At 33.3% G+C, this 15357-nt stretch overlaps 4 protein-coding genes across 5 annotated transcripts; 2 read left to right on the top strand and 2 right to left on the bottom strand.

Moving 5' to 3' along the window:
• Position 1: 1 nt before the first annotated feature.
• On the bottom strand, positions 2–925 carry LOC108318861 (uncharacterized). Its single transcript, XM_017556368.2, has 2 exons — positions 585–925; positions 2–491 (listed from the first exon to the last, which is right to left on the bottom strand). The coding sequence occupies exons 1-2, from the start codon at positions 812–814 to the stop codon at positions 332–334; spliced, it is 390 nt and encodes a 129-aa protein (XP_017411857.1). The 5' UTR covers positions 815–925; the 3' UTR covers positions 2–331.
• A 2252-nt stretch (positions 926–3177) lies between these two features.
• LOC108338094 (dihydrolipoyllysine-residue succinyltransferase component of 2-oxoglutarate dehydrogenase complex 1, mitochondrial) lies at positions 3178–9766 on the top strand. The gene is made up of 15 exons (XM_017574798.2): positions 3178–3332; positions 3550–3645; positions 3768–3845; positions 4782–4839; positions 4948–4975; positions 5820–5884; positions 6672–6746; positions 6849–6904; positions 7017–7061; positions 7169–7426; positions 7510–7604; positions 8190–8280; positions 8364–8474; positions 8728–8922; positions 9305–9766. The coding sequence occupies exons 2-15, from the start codon at positions 3595–3597 to the stop codon at positions 9494–9496; spliced, it is 1398 nt and encodes a 465-aa protein (XP_017430287.1). The 5' UTR covers positions 3178–3332; positions 3550–3594; the 3' UTR covers positions 9497–9766.
• A 312-nt stretch (positions 9767–10078) lies between these two features.
• LOC108338095 (uncharacterized) lies at positions 10079–11979 on the top strand. Of its 2 annotated transcripts, XM_052879942.1 has the most exons (3): positions 10079–10499; positions 11204–11393; positions 11612–11979. In XM_052879942.1, the coding sequence occupies exons 1-3, from the start codon at positions 10446–10448 to the stop codon at positions 11758–11760; spliced, it is 393 nt and encodes a 130-aa protein (XP_052735902.1). In that variant the 5' UTR covers positions 10079–10445; the 3' UTR covers positions 11761–11979. The 2 variants fall into 2 exon arrangements, with proteins under 2 accessions (XP_052735902.1, XP_017430288.1); XM_017574799.2 differs by lacking the exon at positions 10079–10499 and having other exon boundaries at positions 10508–11393.
• A 463-nt stretch (positions 11980–12442) lies between these two features.
• Positions 12443–13448, bottom strand: LOC108337556 (classical arabinogalactan protein 9). Its single transcript, XM_017574111.2, has one exon. It carries the CDS (start codon positions 13360–13362, stop codon positions 12547–12549), a length of 816 nt encoding a protein of 271 aa, XP_017429600.1. The 5' UTR covers positions 13363–13448; the 3' UTR covers positions 12443–12546.
• Between the last annotated feature and the right edge of the window lie 1909 nt (positions 13449–15357).

The following is a 15357-nucleotide window of genomic DNA, read 5'->3' as shown; positions in this document are numbered from 1 at the left end:
TTCGGTACTAAAAGAAACATAATCATTGAGGGTAAACTTCTTTAGCATTAGGAACTTATATTATTAAATCTCAGCCAATTCTAGAATAGCTAATTAATAATAATACCATGTTTGTTAATGGAGAACAAATGACTTTTGAGATGTTTTTATCATCCATATGTGAACAAAAACTACACCAAAATACACTATGATACAATCATGCAGTAGTCCATTGATATGATACAATCATGCACTAGTGGTTCAAAGCATTCTGAGGTTAGTTCTCACTTTTAAAGTAATCCTGTTACTTCCTCCTTGACCTCCCCTTGCCCACTAACCACTATACCCCTGTTTATTCATCTTCTTCCTCATCTTCTTCTTCTTCTTCTTCTTCATCTTCATCTTCCTCATCAACCTTCTGATTTTCGTTTGATTCATCCTTTGAGAAAGAGTTGGCAAGGAAACCCGGGACGACAAAATTCGCGACGAAGTACATTGATAGAAGCACGCCACTGCAATGTATAAAAAAAAAATTAGTTAACTGCTAGACTTCCATTCATTTTGTCAGTTTTTCTATGTGCTGTGAAGGAAAAAGAAAGCATAACCTTATCGGGAGCAAGGATGATAGGTCACCGGATTCTGCTGGGGCAACCACCATTAAATGTGGGAGCGCCTTGGTACTTAATGGAGTTGATGAAGATAAGTGCAGAAAACATGGAGGTTGGTGGGTAGAAAGGCAAAATAGTTTGGAGGTGTGGCTTACATTATATAACTGGTGTTTGAGTTTTGCGTGAAAGGGAAGAAGCAGTGAAGATTGGAGCTGGAGGCACCTCATGGAGAAGCTTGACTTGTTCAGTTAATTGCTTACTCTTGTTTCACTCTGTTCCGTCTCTCTGGTGCTTCGGATTGGGATAATGTTTGCGACAGAGGGTCCCTTTATGTTTTGTAGACTATGCTTTGTATAAGTTTCTATCAATACGTAGTTCATTTTTTACTTTATAAAATAATAGCAAGTCAACAACATCATAATGATTCCAAATCACCTAATGCCTTTTACTTTTTTTTTTTTTAAATTCTGGACAACTTTATGTCTGTTGAATAATATATTAACAGAGGTATATTTAATTTAAGGAAATGTTTGATGACCAAAAACATTTAAGGAAATTATTCAAAATAATATTTCTTTATCATCGCATTATTTCGTACACGGAAGCTTAAGATAGAGTAATATTTTTGAAATTATTAGTAAACGAGAACATAAAATATTTTTTATCAAATGGATTCAATATTTATGTGTTTTTTTTTTCTTAAATCAAATTTCTCTAAGATGGTCCATTTCCCATTAAATTTATCATAAACAATCTAACCTTTACATCTTAAGAAATATTTTCGATTGAATGACTTTTTAGATTTTATTATATTCCCTCTTCCTTAGGGTGTGTTCACTTCGCAGTAATTTACTGTTTATGAGGTTTAGCGAGCGATGAAAAGGAACGAAAATCGTGTTCACTTGATGGAGTTTGCGAAGAAGAAACGCGATTGAATTGCGGGATGTCGCTGTTTTTGGTCACATGCAAAGTTGAGAAGATTTGGAGGGATACCTTGCATAATTACTCATGTGCCTCCAACATTTAAAAATTTTCCAACTCGTACGTTGCATGTTGAGTTAGTATTCGAAAGCTGGAAGGTACTGTGCACATTTAAAAATTTTCCAACTACATTTTAATAATATTTCATTTTACTAAATTATAATTGAATTAATTTTTATAAAAATTTTTTAATAATTATTTTCCAATTTTTCCTCTTCAAAAACATTTTTACAACTAAATATAACATAAACAAATATCATTTTATATCTCCTTAATACCTAAGGGCTTTTTGGTAATCTTTAATTTCAACCAATTCCTCAAATTTTTTAAAACTGTCACATCAATCACATCTTACACTAATTCTCACAAACTTTACTCCTAAATCCACTCTCAATCACCTTCAAATCCACTCAAATAAACACAAAAAAATTTACCCTCAAATCTCCTCAAATCCATTCAATCACTCTCCCCCAAATCATCTCCCGCAATCAACCCCAAGTAAACACACCCTTAAAAAAATCCACAACAAATTTCAAAATTCAGAGGCTTTATTTACTTTTCAAAGCAAATTACAAACAGAAACACCAACAAAACTAGTATATTATAAGATTTTAAGAATAATCAATAAACCCATAAAAACATTGGTTTTTAATTTATTTTTTAAAACTCACAGTAATTAAATATATATTTTTAATATTATCTATAACTATTAATACAAAGAATGGTTTTTTAACAGCCATTGTTTAGTGTATATATTCTGCTACTTAATTTACCGTATTTAATATAAATTATTTTATACTTTAGATTGTATAACTATTTTTTATAATTATAATTATTTTTAAAATTTTCTCTTATAAACTTAATAAAAGATTTTATTTTAATAATACTTAGAAGAATTTATTTGTATTTATTACGTATGTATTTTTACTAGTAAAATGTAAAAAAAAAAAATACATGTAAAATGTTTGTCCAATTTTTGGTGTTATGATATCTCATTTTAATAAATTAAAAATTAAAATTTATATTAATATTTTATTTTTTTAAATATATTATTATTTTGTTTGATATACTTAATATATAATATATAAAAATAAATGTGTGGAATTATTTTTATTAAATGAATATTTTATATTCATGATTTTTATAATCTTAAAATATAATTAATCATAAAATGAATATAAAATATGTATACAAAAAGAGAAATATTATATATTACTACATTATAAAACTTATTATTTATATGTACATATCTTATGTAATAAATACATATTTACAAATAACTTTTAAGTTTAATAAGGTAGGCAGGCTTGAGATTGTAAATTTGAAGCAACTCAACATTATAAGACAATTAGGACATATAGTTTCGGATCATACAAATTTTTCTATTTTTTATTCTTGGATTGCTTCATTTTATAAACCTTTCAAATTTTAAATCTACTGGTCAAATTGGTTACTTTCGTTTTAAAAAATATAATTTAAAATAAACTTTAACTTTATGTATCTCACTTTTAAGACATAAGAATAATACACAATTTAATTAATAGCATATTATATAAGAAAAATAATATTTGACAAACTCATAAATTCTCAATTTTCAAGGAGAATAAGGAGGAATTAGTGAAATTTGTTATAAGAAATAAGAAATAAAATATAGAGGATTATAGAGAGAGGACACTAGAATATTTTTTTTTTCAGAACTGCTGGCGGCGATCTCCTCTCCTCTACATCGTCAACCCTACCTTTCCTTCTGCGTTTCGCGTTCAGGTTCGACACTTTTCATTCTCTCTTCTTCAATCTTTCGCTTTGTGTTTTCCATTTCTTTGTTTCCAAAATTAGCATTTCTCTTATTACTCACCCGCAATTTCTCAAATCTGAATCTAGAACGTTCAATCTACTGTTTATTCGAGATTTTATGGATGCATGTATTTTCAGTTCACTCTAATTATTTTTGTATTGTTGAATTTGATATTTGTCAATTTAGGTTTGAATTCCGGAGGGAAAAGAAGAGATTTTTAATAGAGTAATCATGTTTGGTGTAGTAAGGCGAAGGGTTGCTTCTGGCAGCCCGTCTCCTTGGGTAAGAGCTCTATTTCTCTAGACACTTTTTGATGAATTTTCAGTTTGAATGTGTTTGTGTTGATCCATAGATTGAAGCTTGAGTTTAAGCAAATCCTAATACGTATCTTGCAATTGTTTCAGCTTCTAGGTCAGTCAGCTCAGAAAATTCGGTCTGGCCTTTCTGCTTCTGCTAGAGTTTCTTCCACTGTTGAAAAAGAGGTGTTTGTCTTACTTTTTTTCTTTTTGCTTCCTAATCTGTTAATATGTTTTTCTCATCTTTGCATAAGGTACTGATGATTACTTAAATGTTATTTTTGTGATGGGTCAAGCATGCTGTTTGTTCCCTCAAAGAAGGCAATGTTCGTTTTTAGCTCATCAAAATAAGATCACATCCTTTTCGTCCTCGGTGTCATGCCTGAACCCTGTTTCTATATATAATGAACCACAAAGATACAACTGGTTTTTTAGGGTCTAAAGGCTTACATTTCTATATTTCTTGAAACTAAACATATTAATTCTTTGGGATATGTGTTTAATGTATGCAACCTTCACTATAGAATGTGAAATTAGTGGTTGTAATGGATTTTGATAAAAGAACTCTGTTGCATTTTATTTCATTTTCTAACCTTTCTTTTGTTGAAAATATATTTAATGTTTCCTACATTTATGGCTCATGGATTTTTCATCAGTTTGAAACATAATAATTTCTGTTTATAGTCTTTTATCGTGTGTTGTTTGAATTTTGTTAAAAATTTGTTTGGATTATCAGATGACAGTTCAAATTCAGTGTGATAGGGTAGGGATTTAGTTATTTTATTCAACTCTATCAGCAAAGTTTGCCACTTACAAGAGACTGCCAGTTTAGTTTCAGACTGTACTATGTAAATTTATTAGGACAGTTTGGATGATGTTATTACCTAGAGTATTTTGTGCACTCTTCTATTTGTGGAATTTTTGTAACTGTTAACGAACATGCTTTCGTCATTCATCATTCCATGGCAGTATACCCTTCATACAGGTGATGATTGATTACCCCATTATTTGTTCTCATTGTTAATTGTGGCCTTCTTTATTGTAAGGGGTTAGATCCTATAATTTACTTTTTATTCATATTCTTTAAAGTTTCTTACAACTATTTTTTATTATGTTTGACAGATTGCGTTTCATTCAGGCGGATGTGGATTTGTAAGGAACTTTTGTAATATAACACCTGGTAATTATGGTTGCATTTTACTTTTTAAATAATTTAGAGGCTACTGTCTTAATTAGTTGAATGATTTCTTCTATTTTTCAATTTAAGTCATTAGTTTTGTTGTTGCAGGATGCGGGATTAATTCTAAAGCTATGAGGTTAGTGACATCACGCTGATAGTCAGTCCCAGGCTTTATTCTAGTATTGCATTGGAATTTTATTTAGTTTTGGTAGAAAAGTTTGGGTTAGAAATTGGAAGATGAGATTGTATAAATGGTCAAGCATTTTGGTATTTCGTTGAAAATAATAAGTTCATCTGAAAACGTGTTTGTTGTAGTTAACATATACTTAAAATTAGCTGAAACTGTATACATAAAATCAATCTCTCGAACCAGTTTTTCAAATGTTAGAATTAGATTTGGAAGCTTTAAATTTTCTCAAAAACAACAAATAGTTTGGAGAAAAATAATGTAATGTAGAAAGGTTTTCTATCTCCAGGCTTTTTAGGAGAAAAAAATGAATTGGTAATTAAAATATTGTAAGAAAAAAAGGAAAAATATGAAATTATTTTCAGTGCCCTATCGAATTGAATCCTCACTTTTAGCTGTACTAATATTTCTTGCCTTTTTTCAGTTTTGTTTGGTTGCAAAATTCACACCTTTTCTTGTGTGTTGCTGCCAATGAATAGATTGTGTACGAAAAATTCATATAAAGTTGTCATCCTCATGTAAAATACCAAGAACTTAAATTTAGTGGTGTTCTAAGGGCATTGAATGTTCCAGAGGGATAAGTTGAAATTGAATATTTCTAACTCAGTTGCATTTTGTGTATTCTTGTTTCGTTTCATTTGTAGTCAATCTAATTCTGATGATAATCTTTTCACATGGAGTGTGGTGGGTGCTATGATGACAAATCATTAATTAACGAGTCTATGGAATGGAAAGATTATACAGTTTCTGATCCAGAGTGATACTGTTTTGATATTGTGTTTTTGTTATGTAGTGTGGTTTTTCATCCAAGGTCAGCAGCTGTTCGAACCTGGGGGCGTCCATTTTCTTCAGACAGTGGTGAGATATTGACATGCATATTCTTCTGTGGTTCAAGTTTCTTCCTTTCGTAAAGCATGACTCCACATATCTAATGCATTTTATAATATATTGAACTCTTAGAAAGTTTGTTGAAAAAGGAGACATTCTGGGGTTACTAAAATGCATTGCATCTATCTTTATAAAGGAATATAGAATATATACTTAAGATTAAAAACAGAGAAATATATTTTGAAGGGCTTGAGAGACTCCTCTCATAATCTTCTATTTATAATGAATAACTAATTCAAGAGTACATGGAAAATTAAGGGACTGCACTAGACACCTAGGTGCCGAACTAGGTATATAGGTACAGCTAATAGATTGTCTAACATGCTACGTCCTACTTAGGCTTAATGATGATACATAGATGTAATTATTCTGACATTTTTTTCTTATATTTGTTTGAAAACATGGAACATCTAATAAGATTTAGTACAGTTAGAATGAGTAACAATCAGTCTATTGATTTCGTAATTTTCATCATGATTTTGTAGTCTTACACGGGCTACATATTATAATTGAAACTTTCTTGTCTATTTTTTGTGTATTATGTAAATGGAACTTATGTGTAGGAATTTGGTGAGTGTTCTTAATTCCATTTTTCACTTTATTTGTGTGTCTAGTATCTAGGACCAAAGAAATAAGAGTTGATTATCAATGCCATTCATTTATATGGCATTTAGGCTGTTTAACTAACCTGTTTTATTCTGGCTTTTGATGGCTAATACTGTTATGATGGTTACTGTTATTTATATTTGTAATACAGGAGATACGGTTGATGTTGTGGTCCCTCCTCTAGCTGAATCTATCTCTGATGGAACTCTGGCAAATTTTTTGAAGAGTATGTTGATCCTCATATTTTTTTTATTCCATCTATTTTAATTGTTTTTTTAAGAATTACTGGTGAGTGACCATCATGTTTTTATTTGATAAATGGATGCAGGGCCTGGTGACAGGGTTAATGCTGATGAGCCAATTGCTCAAATTGAAACAGATAAGGTGCCATATTGTAACAATCAAATATTTGTGAAGGATTCTGATGGTTATAAGCGGATCTGATCTTCATTTTCAGAATATTTAATGCTGTATGTTGTTCATATTCCTTGATTAGGTGACAATTGATGTTTCAAGTCCGGAGTCAGGTGTCATTCTGAAGGTACATTTCATTGCCTAAATTGTTTTTACTCTTGTCCTACCACTCGAGAATGATAGAAGTTATTACTTGTATTTAATTTGGGTTGTGATATATTTAATGATTTGCAGTTTCTAGCCAATGAAGGAGATACTGTTGAGCCAGGTAACAAGATAGCAATCATTTCAAGGTCTGCTGACGCAACTCATGTTGCTCCATCTGAGACTACATCTGAGAAAGCAGCTCCTCAGCCAACTCAAAAGGTTAGTGAGGAGAAGAAAGCTCCAAAAGTTGAAGCTCAACCTGCTAAAGAGAAGCCCAAACCACCCCCTGCTACATTGAGTTCTCCCACTGAACCCCAACTTCCTCCCAAAGAAAGAGAAAGACGGGTGAGTCATTGAGTTTTTTGTCCTACCTGAATTATATTTAGCAAGCGTGAACGTTCTTTTGATGTCTTTCTTTGTTATCAAAGGTTCCTATGACAAGGCTTCGGAAACGAGTTGCTACACGGCTGAAAGATTCCCAGAACACGTTTGCTATGCTCACAACCTTCAATGAAGTTGATATGTATGTTTTGTTGATTTTTAAAGTATAGCAAAAGCTATGGTTATTGCTTAAGTTGTATGTTTTCAACCACGTATGCATAAACATTCAGTATTATACATTATTGGGTCATGGATCTAATGGAACACTGTCTTATAAATTAATGAAGCCCTCAACCCACATGAGAAGCTCTGATATGATACACTGGGAAGTCGTGGCATTTCTGTAATTTTTCTTGTTCTTATTGAGATCAACAAATTTGTGTTCTCTTAAATTTTACTTGCGCACTTGGTTTGTTTGTTTTTTTTATTTTTATTTTTCTTTAGAAGATAGGGCATGAATTAACACACATATGCATTGGGGTTGAAACCGTTTTCCCTTCTGGGATATATGTTTCACTTTTTTCTCATCTATGCATGTAATATTACATTATGCCACTTTGTTAGTTTCTGTGATAACATCAGGGGAGGATGTAATTTAGTTATAATGTGTAACTGGTGGATTCCATGTATTTAGTTGGCAATTCTTGATGTTGAGTTTCCTGTCTTGTCCTTATATAGTAGATTACTTTTTTCATTCTTTCCCTTATTGCTCTGCTCTTGATGATAGGACTAATTTGATGAAGCTCCGTTCTGATTATAAGGATGCTTTTGTTGAGAAACACGGAGTCAAGTTGGGGCTTATGTCGGGCTTTGTCAAAGTATGTTTTCTATTTACAGAAGTATACACTAGCTTGGCTTTATCCTTTTTATTTCCTCATACTTTGTATGGTCTACATGTTAGGCTGCTGTGAATGCACTCCAACATCAACCAATTGTCAATGCAGTCATTGATGGGGATGATATTATATACAGAGATTATATAGATATCAGCATAGCTGTTGGTACCCCGAAGGTTTTTACCAGCCACACCTTTAGCTTTTCTCATTTACTTTGTTTATGTAGAGAAATCTATCAATCAATCATTATGCTTTCTCTTGACGAAACTTTGCTATTTTCCATAAACTTGTGTCAACTTTTGTCATGGCTATGGAGCTAATTACCAAGTAGTTAGTATATATTGTTAAGTTTGCATTTTTTGCCTGGCTATGAAAATTATCAACGCGCATGTGTTTGAACAATTATTGACCCCCTCAATTCCATCCCAGGGCCTTGTTGTTCCTGTTATCCGCAATGCAGATACCTTGAACTTTGCCGATATAGAAAAGCAAATCAATGCTTTTGCTAAGAAGGCAAATGATGGAAGTTTATCAATTGATGAGATGGCTGGAGGCACTCTTACAATATCCAACGGTGGTGTTTATGGAAGCCTTTTGAGTACTCCTATTATCAACCCCCCTCAGGTTTGGAAGTTCAAACAGGATAAAATTCATTACATATATTTTTTTCTTTAACTCGGTATGACATTCTTTGATATATATTTGAAGTTGTTTCTTTGTTGATGTGACAGTGCTAATTACTTTCCTTCTATCATATTGGTAGCTTCAGGCATTGTTTGCAATTTTATGAAAATGGTCATTATTTGTAACCCACTAATTCACCATAGTTCTGTTTGTTTCACAAAAAGATCATTGTAATTCAAAATATCAAGCTAAATTACTGCCAGTAGTTACTAGTTAAATTTTGTTAATGTTTTTAATGATGCAAATAATTGTTAACAAGTTGTATAATAAACTGAATAATTATTTAGAAAGAAAACTCATGCAGCTATTGTTTTTGTGGCAGTCGGCAATCTTGGGTATGCATTCCATAGTGAGCCGTCCTACGGTTGTTGGAGGAAATATTGTCCCAAGACCATTGATGTACGTTGCTCTAACTTATGACCATAGAATTATTGATGGAAGAGAGGCAGTGTTCTTTCTGCGGCGCATCAAAGATATCGTGGAGGATCCTCGCAGGCTTTTGCTTGACATATAATTTGGATGGAGTAAATTAAACCTCAAAATTCAAATAGCATAATGGGTACCCATTTGTTTGGCTTTTGAATTGCGGCTGCCCGTAATTTATAATCTCTAATGAGCAAACTCTTTAGGATCATACTTTCCGTTCGATATTATTCAGCATGTTTGTGTTTTTTCTGCTCACTATTCCTCTCATTTAATATGAAGAGGGTCACAGTTTTTTGCTCCAAAATTGTATGAAAAAACCCTAAACCTGAAGTAATAATGCGATTTCTTTTCCATCGCACTGTATGCTGCAGTATTTTTATTTTATTTTTACCCGATGAAATTTCAGATACATCTAATAATTTGTTATCCAAATAATTCTGCCTAAAGCACCACCGTAATTAATTTTGTTACAACTCCTGTGTTATGTTCAACACGGCACAAAATTTCAGTTTACCAACCATCTTTTTTGAGCTGTCTACGAGGGAGCAATTTTTACAACGGATGCAAGATCTAGCCAGGCCTTTACATTTGCTGGTCCTGCCGGGAAGCTGGTGAATGTGATGTTAAAAGAGTTCTTAATGGGTAAATCTCGAATAAAACTATCACCATTTATTGAAATCTACCACATTCAAATGAGCTCCAATACTATAAGTTTTATTGTATCGCCTATTGATTGATTGATAAGATTGTGTAAAATCAAACAGATTCCCATACCAAGATTGAATCCATATTACTCTGTAAATTTGAATGGTTAATTTATCAACTGCTAACGACCACTTTGGGGTCACGAAATATCAGATGCAGGCAACAATGTCTGAATAGGCTTTTGTGGTCCTTATATTTGTTTGGACTTTTCAATGTCTTAAAAGGTTTCAATTTGATTCCAATTTTATTTAAAATGAATTTGTGGTCATATGTTCAATTCATGTTAACTCGGTTGAGAGGAGAGTGGCAATGTCACACAACAGACATTCAACATGGCAGAGAAACGGAAGAGACCCGTAACGGTTCCGTTTCCACAACTCATTAAGGTACTCTATGTTTTCAGATAACATTTAATCTGTGCTCAATACCCACACTTTAAACAAAGTTTTGTGCAAGCTGTGATGTGAGCCAAACGTGTTGTTATTTGAGTGTAATAGAAGCGGTAAGTTAGTTAGATTCGAGTAAACTTTATGTTTACGGCAATCCTAAATTTTGAAAGCGGATCATGTTCAAAGGTCTCCAGTTATCAAGGGAAGGTTACATAGGGTGTGTTTAGGAAAACATTACTGTTAACATAATCCAAGATTTTCTCAACACACCCATATACTTGCTTCTTAATTTTCAATTTCGGTGCCTTGCAAATGGAAAACCAAACATGGGTATAATCTCTAAGGAAAACTGAAGATGAGGATTTCTTGTTGGCCAATTTCAGTTTTATTCTGATCAACCGAATTGCCATTGTTTGCTCTTGTCAAAAGTTATCCTGAACTCCTTCGATCTCGGAAAGAAAAGCATGGCATAATTCTTTGCCCAATCTCACAAGTCTCCAAAACTAGCTTATAACCACATCTCCAAGTCAAAATCAAAACTTCATTTTTTTTAACTGCCCTCATCTTACGTTCACCACATAAATCAAGGTTTAAGCAATTACACAAAGATGATACAACCTTTATTCATGCTTTTGATTACCCAGATGGCATTAACCTTAGTATTATCTTTTGCAAATCCAATTCGAAAATTGGTGGTGAAGGGTCTAGACCTTTCGAAGCAGGGAAGGGGCCCCTTGGTTACAAAAACTGTGGCAGCAACCATGCTTGTGGTCTTCAGCTCCACCGTGTATACAATAACCGAAATTAAAAAGCGTATAAAGGATACTGGCATAGTTAATCCCACTGATGAGGTTCTCATGGCATATCGTCTCTTGGAAGCATTTTTCTTGGGTAATTACTCCAAAAATCAGTTCTTTATTTGCTTACAAAACCTGTTTTACTATCTTTGTTGCACTCAATAACTATGATGCTCGGACGGGTCTCTGAAGTGAACATAGATTTGCTTAGAATTTGTTTAGTATCAACGGACATAGATTTTCCTTTTGCCACTTCTTCTGGTATATTATGTGCAGAACATGTAAATTTTAACCCTTTTGATTATTTGGCAGGATTCTCTCTATTCCTTGGATTGGTTATCGACAGGCAACATTATTATATCAGGGAGATTAATTTACTGAGGAGAAGCTTGGAAACAGCGAAAAAACAAAACCTCAGTCCTGATTCCTCAAAGAGAAGAGCAGCAGTGCCAGATAAATAGAACGTGAGACTGAGGTTGCACATAACCAATGTCCTGAACAGGAAAAATCTGAAGGAGACTATGAACTGTTGCATGTCCTTGTAGGAATGTTCAACACTCAGAATTGAATCGAGCATACGTGTATAATTGTTCTAATTGTGTCTGTGTTCATATTAATTATTTATTTTACTTTAATGTAACAATAATTACTGAATATAAGTAAAGTTTCACATTTGAATATATATGAGTGCTTCCATGAATGAGAAAAGCATAATGTCTATCAACAATACTTGAAATTGGTCTGCGGAAAATATTTTCTTCATGTTTAACTCTTCCTTTTGTTGAAGAGAAACTAGACGAGGTTTGATTTAACGGAGAAAATCAGAAATGTTGCGTGTCTTTTAACCGTTTCACTTCTTTATATGACCTCGGAAACAATATCATATGAACTTTGTCCCTTTCATACGAGAGATATAATTTATAAACGATCGATATATTAACTTTAAAATGTCTTGAATATTTATATGATAATACAATTAGTTCAGACATTATCAAACCTTGATAATATGCTACAGGAGTTTTCTTCTCCACATAACATTAACACGCTTTTCTGCTAACACAGAAAACATCAAACCAGTATCATAGGTAACTGCAACATAACATCGTAAAATTCATACTAATATCTCGAAACGGAAGCAAACAGTTGCAGATGAAAACCTCAAATGCTTATTTTAAATAACAAGGATACAAACTTCCAACTATAGAAAGGGGTAACCATGAGACCCCATTTACAATCAATTACAACAGTTAATCCATTGTAGGTATCTCTGGCCCTAGAGATGGGAAAACTGGCACTGCCACCGGTGATGGTGATGGTGTAACCGTCACTGGTGATGGTGGTGGTGACACTGGTTTTGGTGATGCTGATGGTGACACTGGTCCTGGAGATGGTGAAACTGGGACTGGTGATGGTGACACCGATACTGGTGATGGTGACACCGATACTGGTGATGGTGACGGTGACACTGGCACTGGTGATGGTGACACTGATACTGGTGGTGGTGACGGTGACACTGGCATCGGCACCGGTGTCGGTGACGGTGACATTGGCACTGGCACCGGTGTTGGTGGCACCGGTAATGGCACCGGTGTTGGAGGTACTAGAACTGGAGTTGGTGGTACTAGAAGCGGTAATGGTGGCGCTGGAAATGGCAGTGCTCGTGAAAAGGCACATACTCCAAATATGCATAACCTTCCAATAGGGCATACATTTCCACACGCCCCACAGTTGTAAATGTTGATTAATGTGTTTACGCAGAAACGGCCGCAACATTGACGATTGAAGGGGCACCTAAAATTACATACCCCACAGTTATCGTTGTCTGAAGTCACATCCACACAACGGTCATTACAGCACAAAAACCTCGGAAAAAGCTCTCCTCTGCTACACATCAATGGTCTTCCAGCACATCCAGTGATTTGGTTAGCATCATTCTCCATCAATGATGTGGGCTCAATGCCATTTTCATGCACTTCTTTTGGTATTGGGTTTCCCTCTATTCTGATCAAGAACAGCACCAACACCAACATCAAGAGAGCTGAAGATTGCACTTGCAGACCCATCTTGAGGAAGTGGTTTCAGACTTGAAAAGGTAGAACTTTGGAGCCAATATATAAGGGTTTATTACGTGAAGTTGCTTTTCTAAGAAGCCAAAGGGGCGTGTTTTTCTAGCATGGTCTCGAGTTATGGACGGTGAACGTTGTCTTAACTTGTTTTTATTATTTGAAGGGAAGTTTTGTCAGCTAGCTCTGTGATTTTTGCATTATGGGTTGGCAGGCTTAACGCTTTTACGTTGATTCATTCTAAAAATATGGTACTTCATCACTAACGTGCGTGACTTGGGGATTATCATGCTCTATCTTAAACCATGAAACTGCTACGTTGAAGGGAAGTAGGTCACATGAAAATGGAAATACCTTCTGAAAAGACGGTGATAATTAATGTTAGTAATGGTTTTTGATCATCAATGCCTTAACCTGAAGTCATTAGCGTAATGATGATAATTGATGTTTTCGTATTGTAAGAAGATTAAATTAAAGAATGAAACGCGCTTTTGACTTTAAGCAGAATTTGAGAAAAGTTTAACTGCAAAAAGTTGCCGTTTCCTATGGGAACACTCTTCTCATGACCAGTTGAAGTCCTCGTGACTACCAGTTTTTGGAGTCTTATTTGGCAATGACGATTCTATCACGAAAAGATGTCACGGTAAGCAAATTGGAAATAGTATGAGGGAAATTTTTCTAATTTTAATTGCAGATACATTGGTATCTTTTGGAATGTTTCATATTTGGCGCATATTTGAAGATATTCTGTGACAGTCAACACCACCAAATTTACGATGCAAGGAGTAATAAAGCCTAAGTTCAAATGCTCACTGATACCAAATCATTTAGTGCTTCATTATAGTGCATTAATTACTAAACGCATTTGTGTGTTCACGTTTCCCTTCCTGAGATGAGTATTTGCCTAGTCCAAAAACTAAGAGAAAACTTGAAATGAATTACTAGAAAACAAAAGTTCTACTGTGTGAGGACCACGCTCAACGGGACCATAACTGATTTCTTGTACTATAACATAAGAATAACAGTGTACAGTATGGTCGAGAAGTCAACAACCTTTCGATCTTATAATAGATAATTGGTGGACCGATCGAAGCCTACAGAAAAATTAGAAACGACAATAATTACGTTAACCTTAAATCAAACTATTATTATTTGAATTGTAATTATAACAACACTAATCACTAGTGCATCCTGAAATTTATAAATACAATATATTTAGAAAATTGATTACTTTTCCTGTATATTTATTATTACAGAATTCAAACAAACATTGATTTTAACATCTAAAAATCTGAAATTAATTACTTTTACTTCATATTTATTATTATAGACTGATTTTAACATCAAAGTATTTTATGCAATTATGCAAATAATGTTGGTTCTATCAAGACCATTCCAACCATTTATGCACTTATGCAAATAATGTTGGGTCTATCAAGACCTTTCCAACCATGAATAGCCTTTTCTAAGGGCCGTTCATTTTAACAAATAATTGGCTCTGATATCAGAATACCAATGAAATCTGAATCGAACCAAATGAGGAATCGACATTAATCTTTATCCAAACCAAAACCTTAAAGTAGTGAATTAATGAGTCTTTTATCTTTATATAATGTTTTACTTTCTCATTTCTATCTCATGTGAAACTTATATCTCATGTGAAACTTAGACTCACGTTTAGATTCCTAACAAATAACACTTAACTCGACCGAACAATAGAAAGAAGACTAAAGATAAAAATCTGAACTAAGATTAGAACTTAGAGACTCTTTGTGAAAGAAGACTTAACCTCCACCCAAATGATACTTTTATACTCATTTATACATAATATAAAATGAAAATAATTATAAAAAAATTAATGTTTATATTTTTTTAGAAAAAAGTAAAAAGAAAATAGTCTATAATAAATGTAAAAAAAAATTATGGGTCAAAATATCATTTCTGATAACATATTCCAACATAAAACTCAAGTACAATGAATTTCAACGTACCCCT

The sequence above is a fragment of the Vigna angularis genome, chromosome 7 (genome assembly GCF_016808095.1).
Source record: "Vigna angularis cultivar LongXiaoDou No.4 chromosome 7, ASM1680809v1, whole genome shotgun sequence".
NCBI classification, from domain to species: Eukaryota; Viridiplantae; Streptophyta; class Magnoliopsida; order Fabales; family Fabaceae; genus Vigna; species Vigna angularis.
This window is presented reverse-complemented; position numbering and strand designations above follow the sequence as displayed.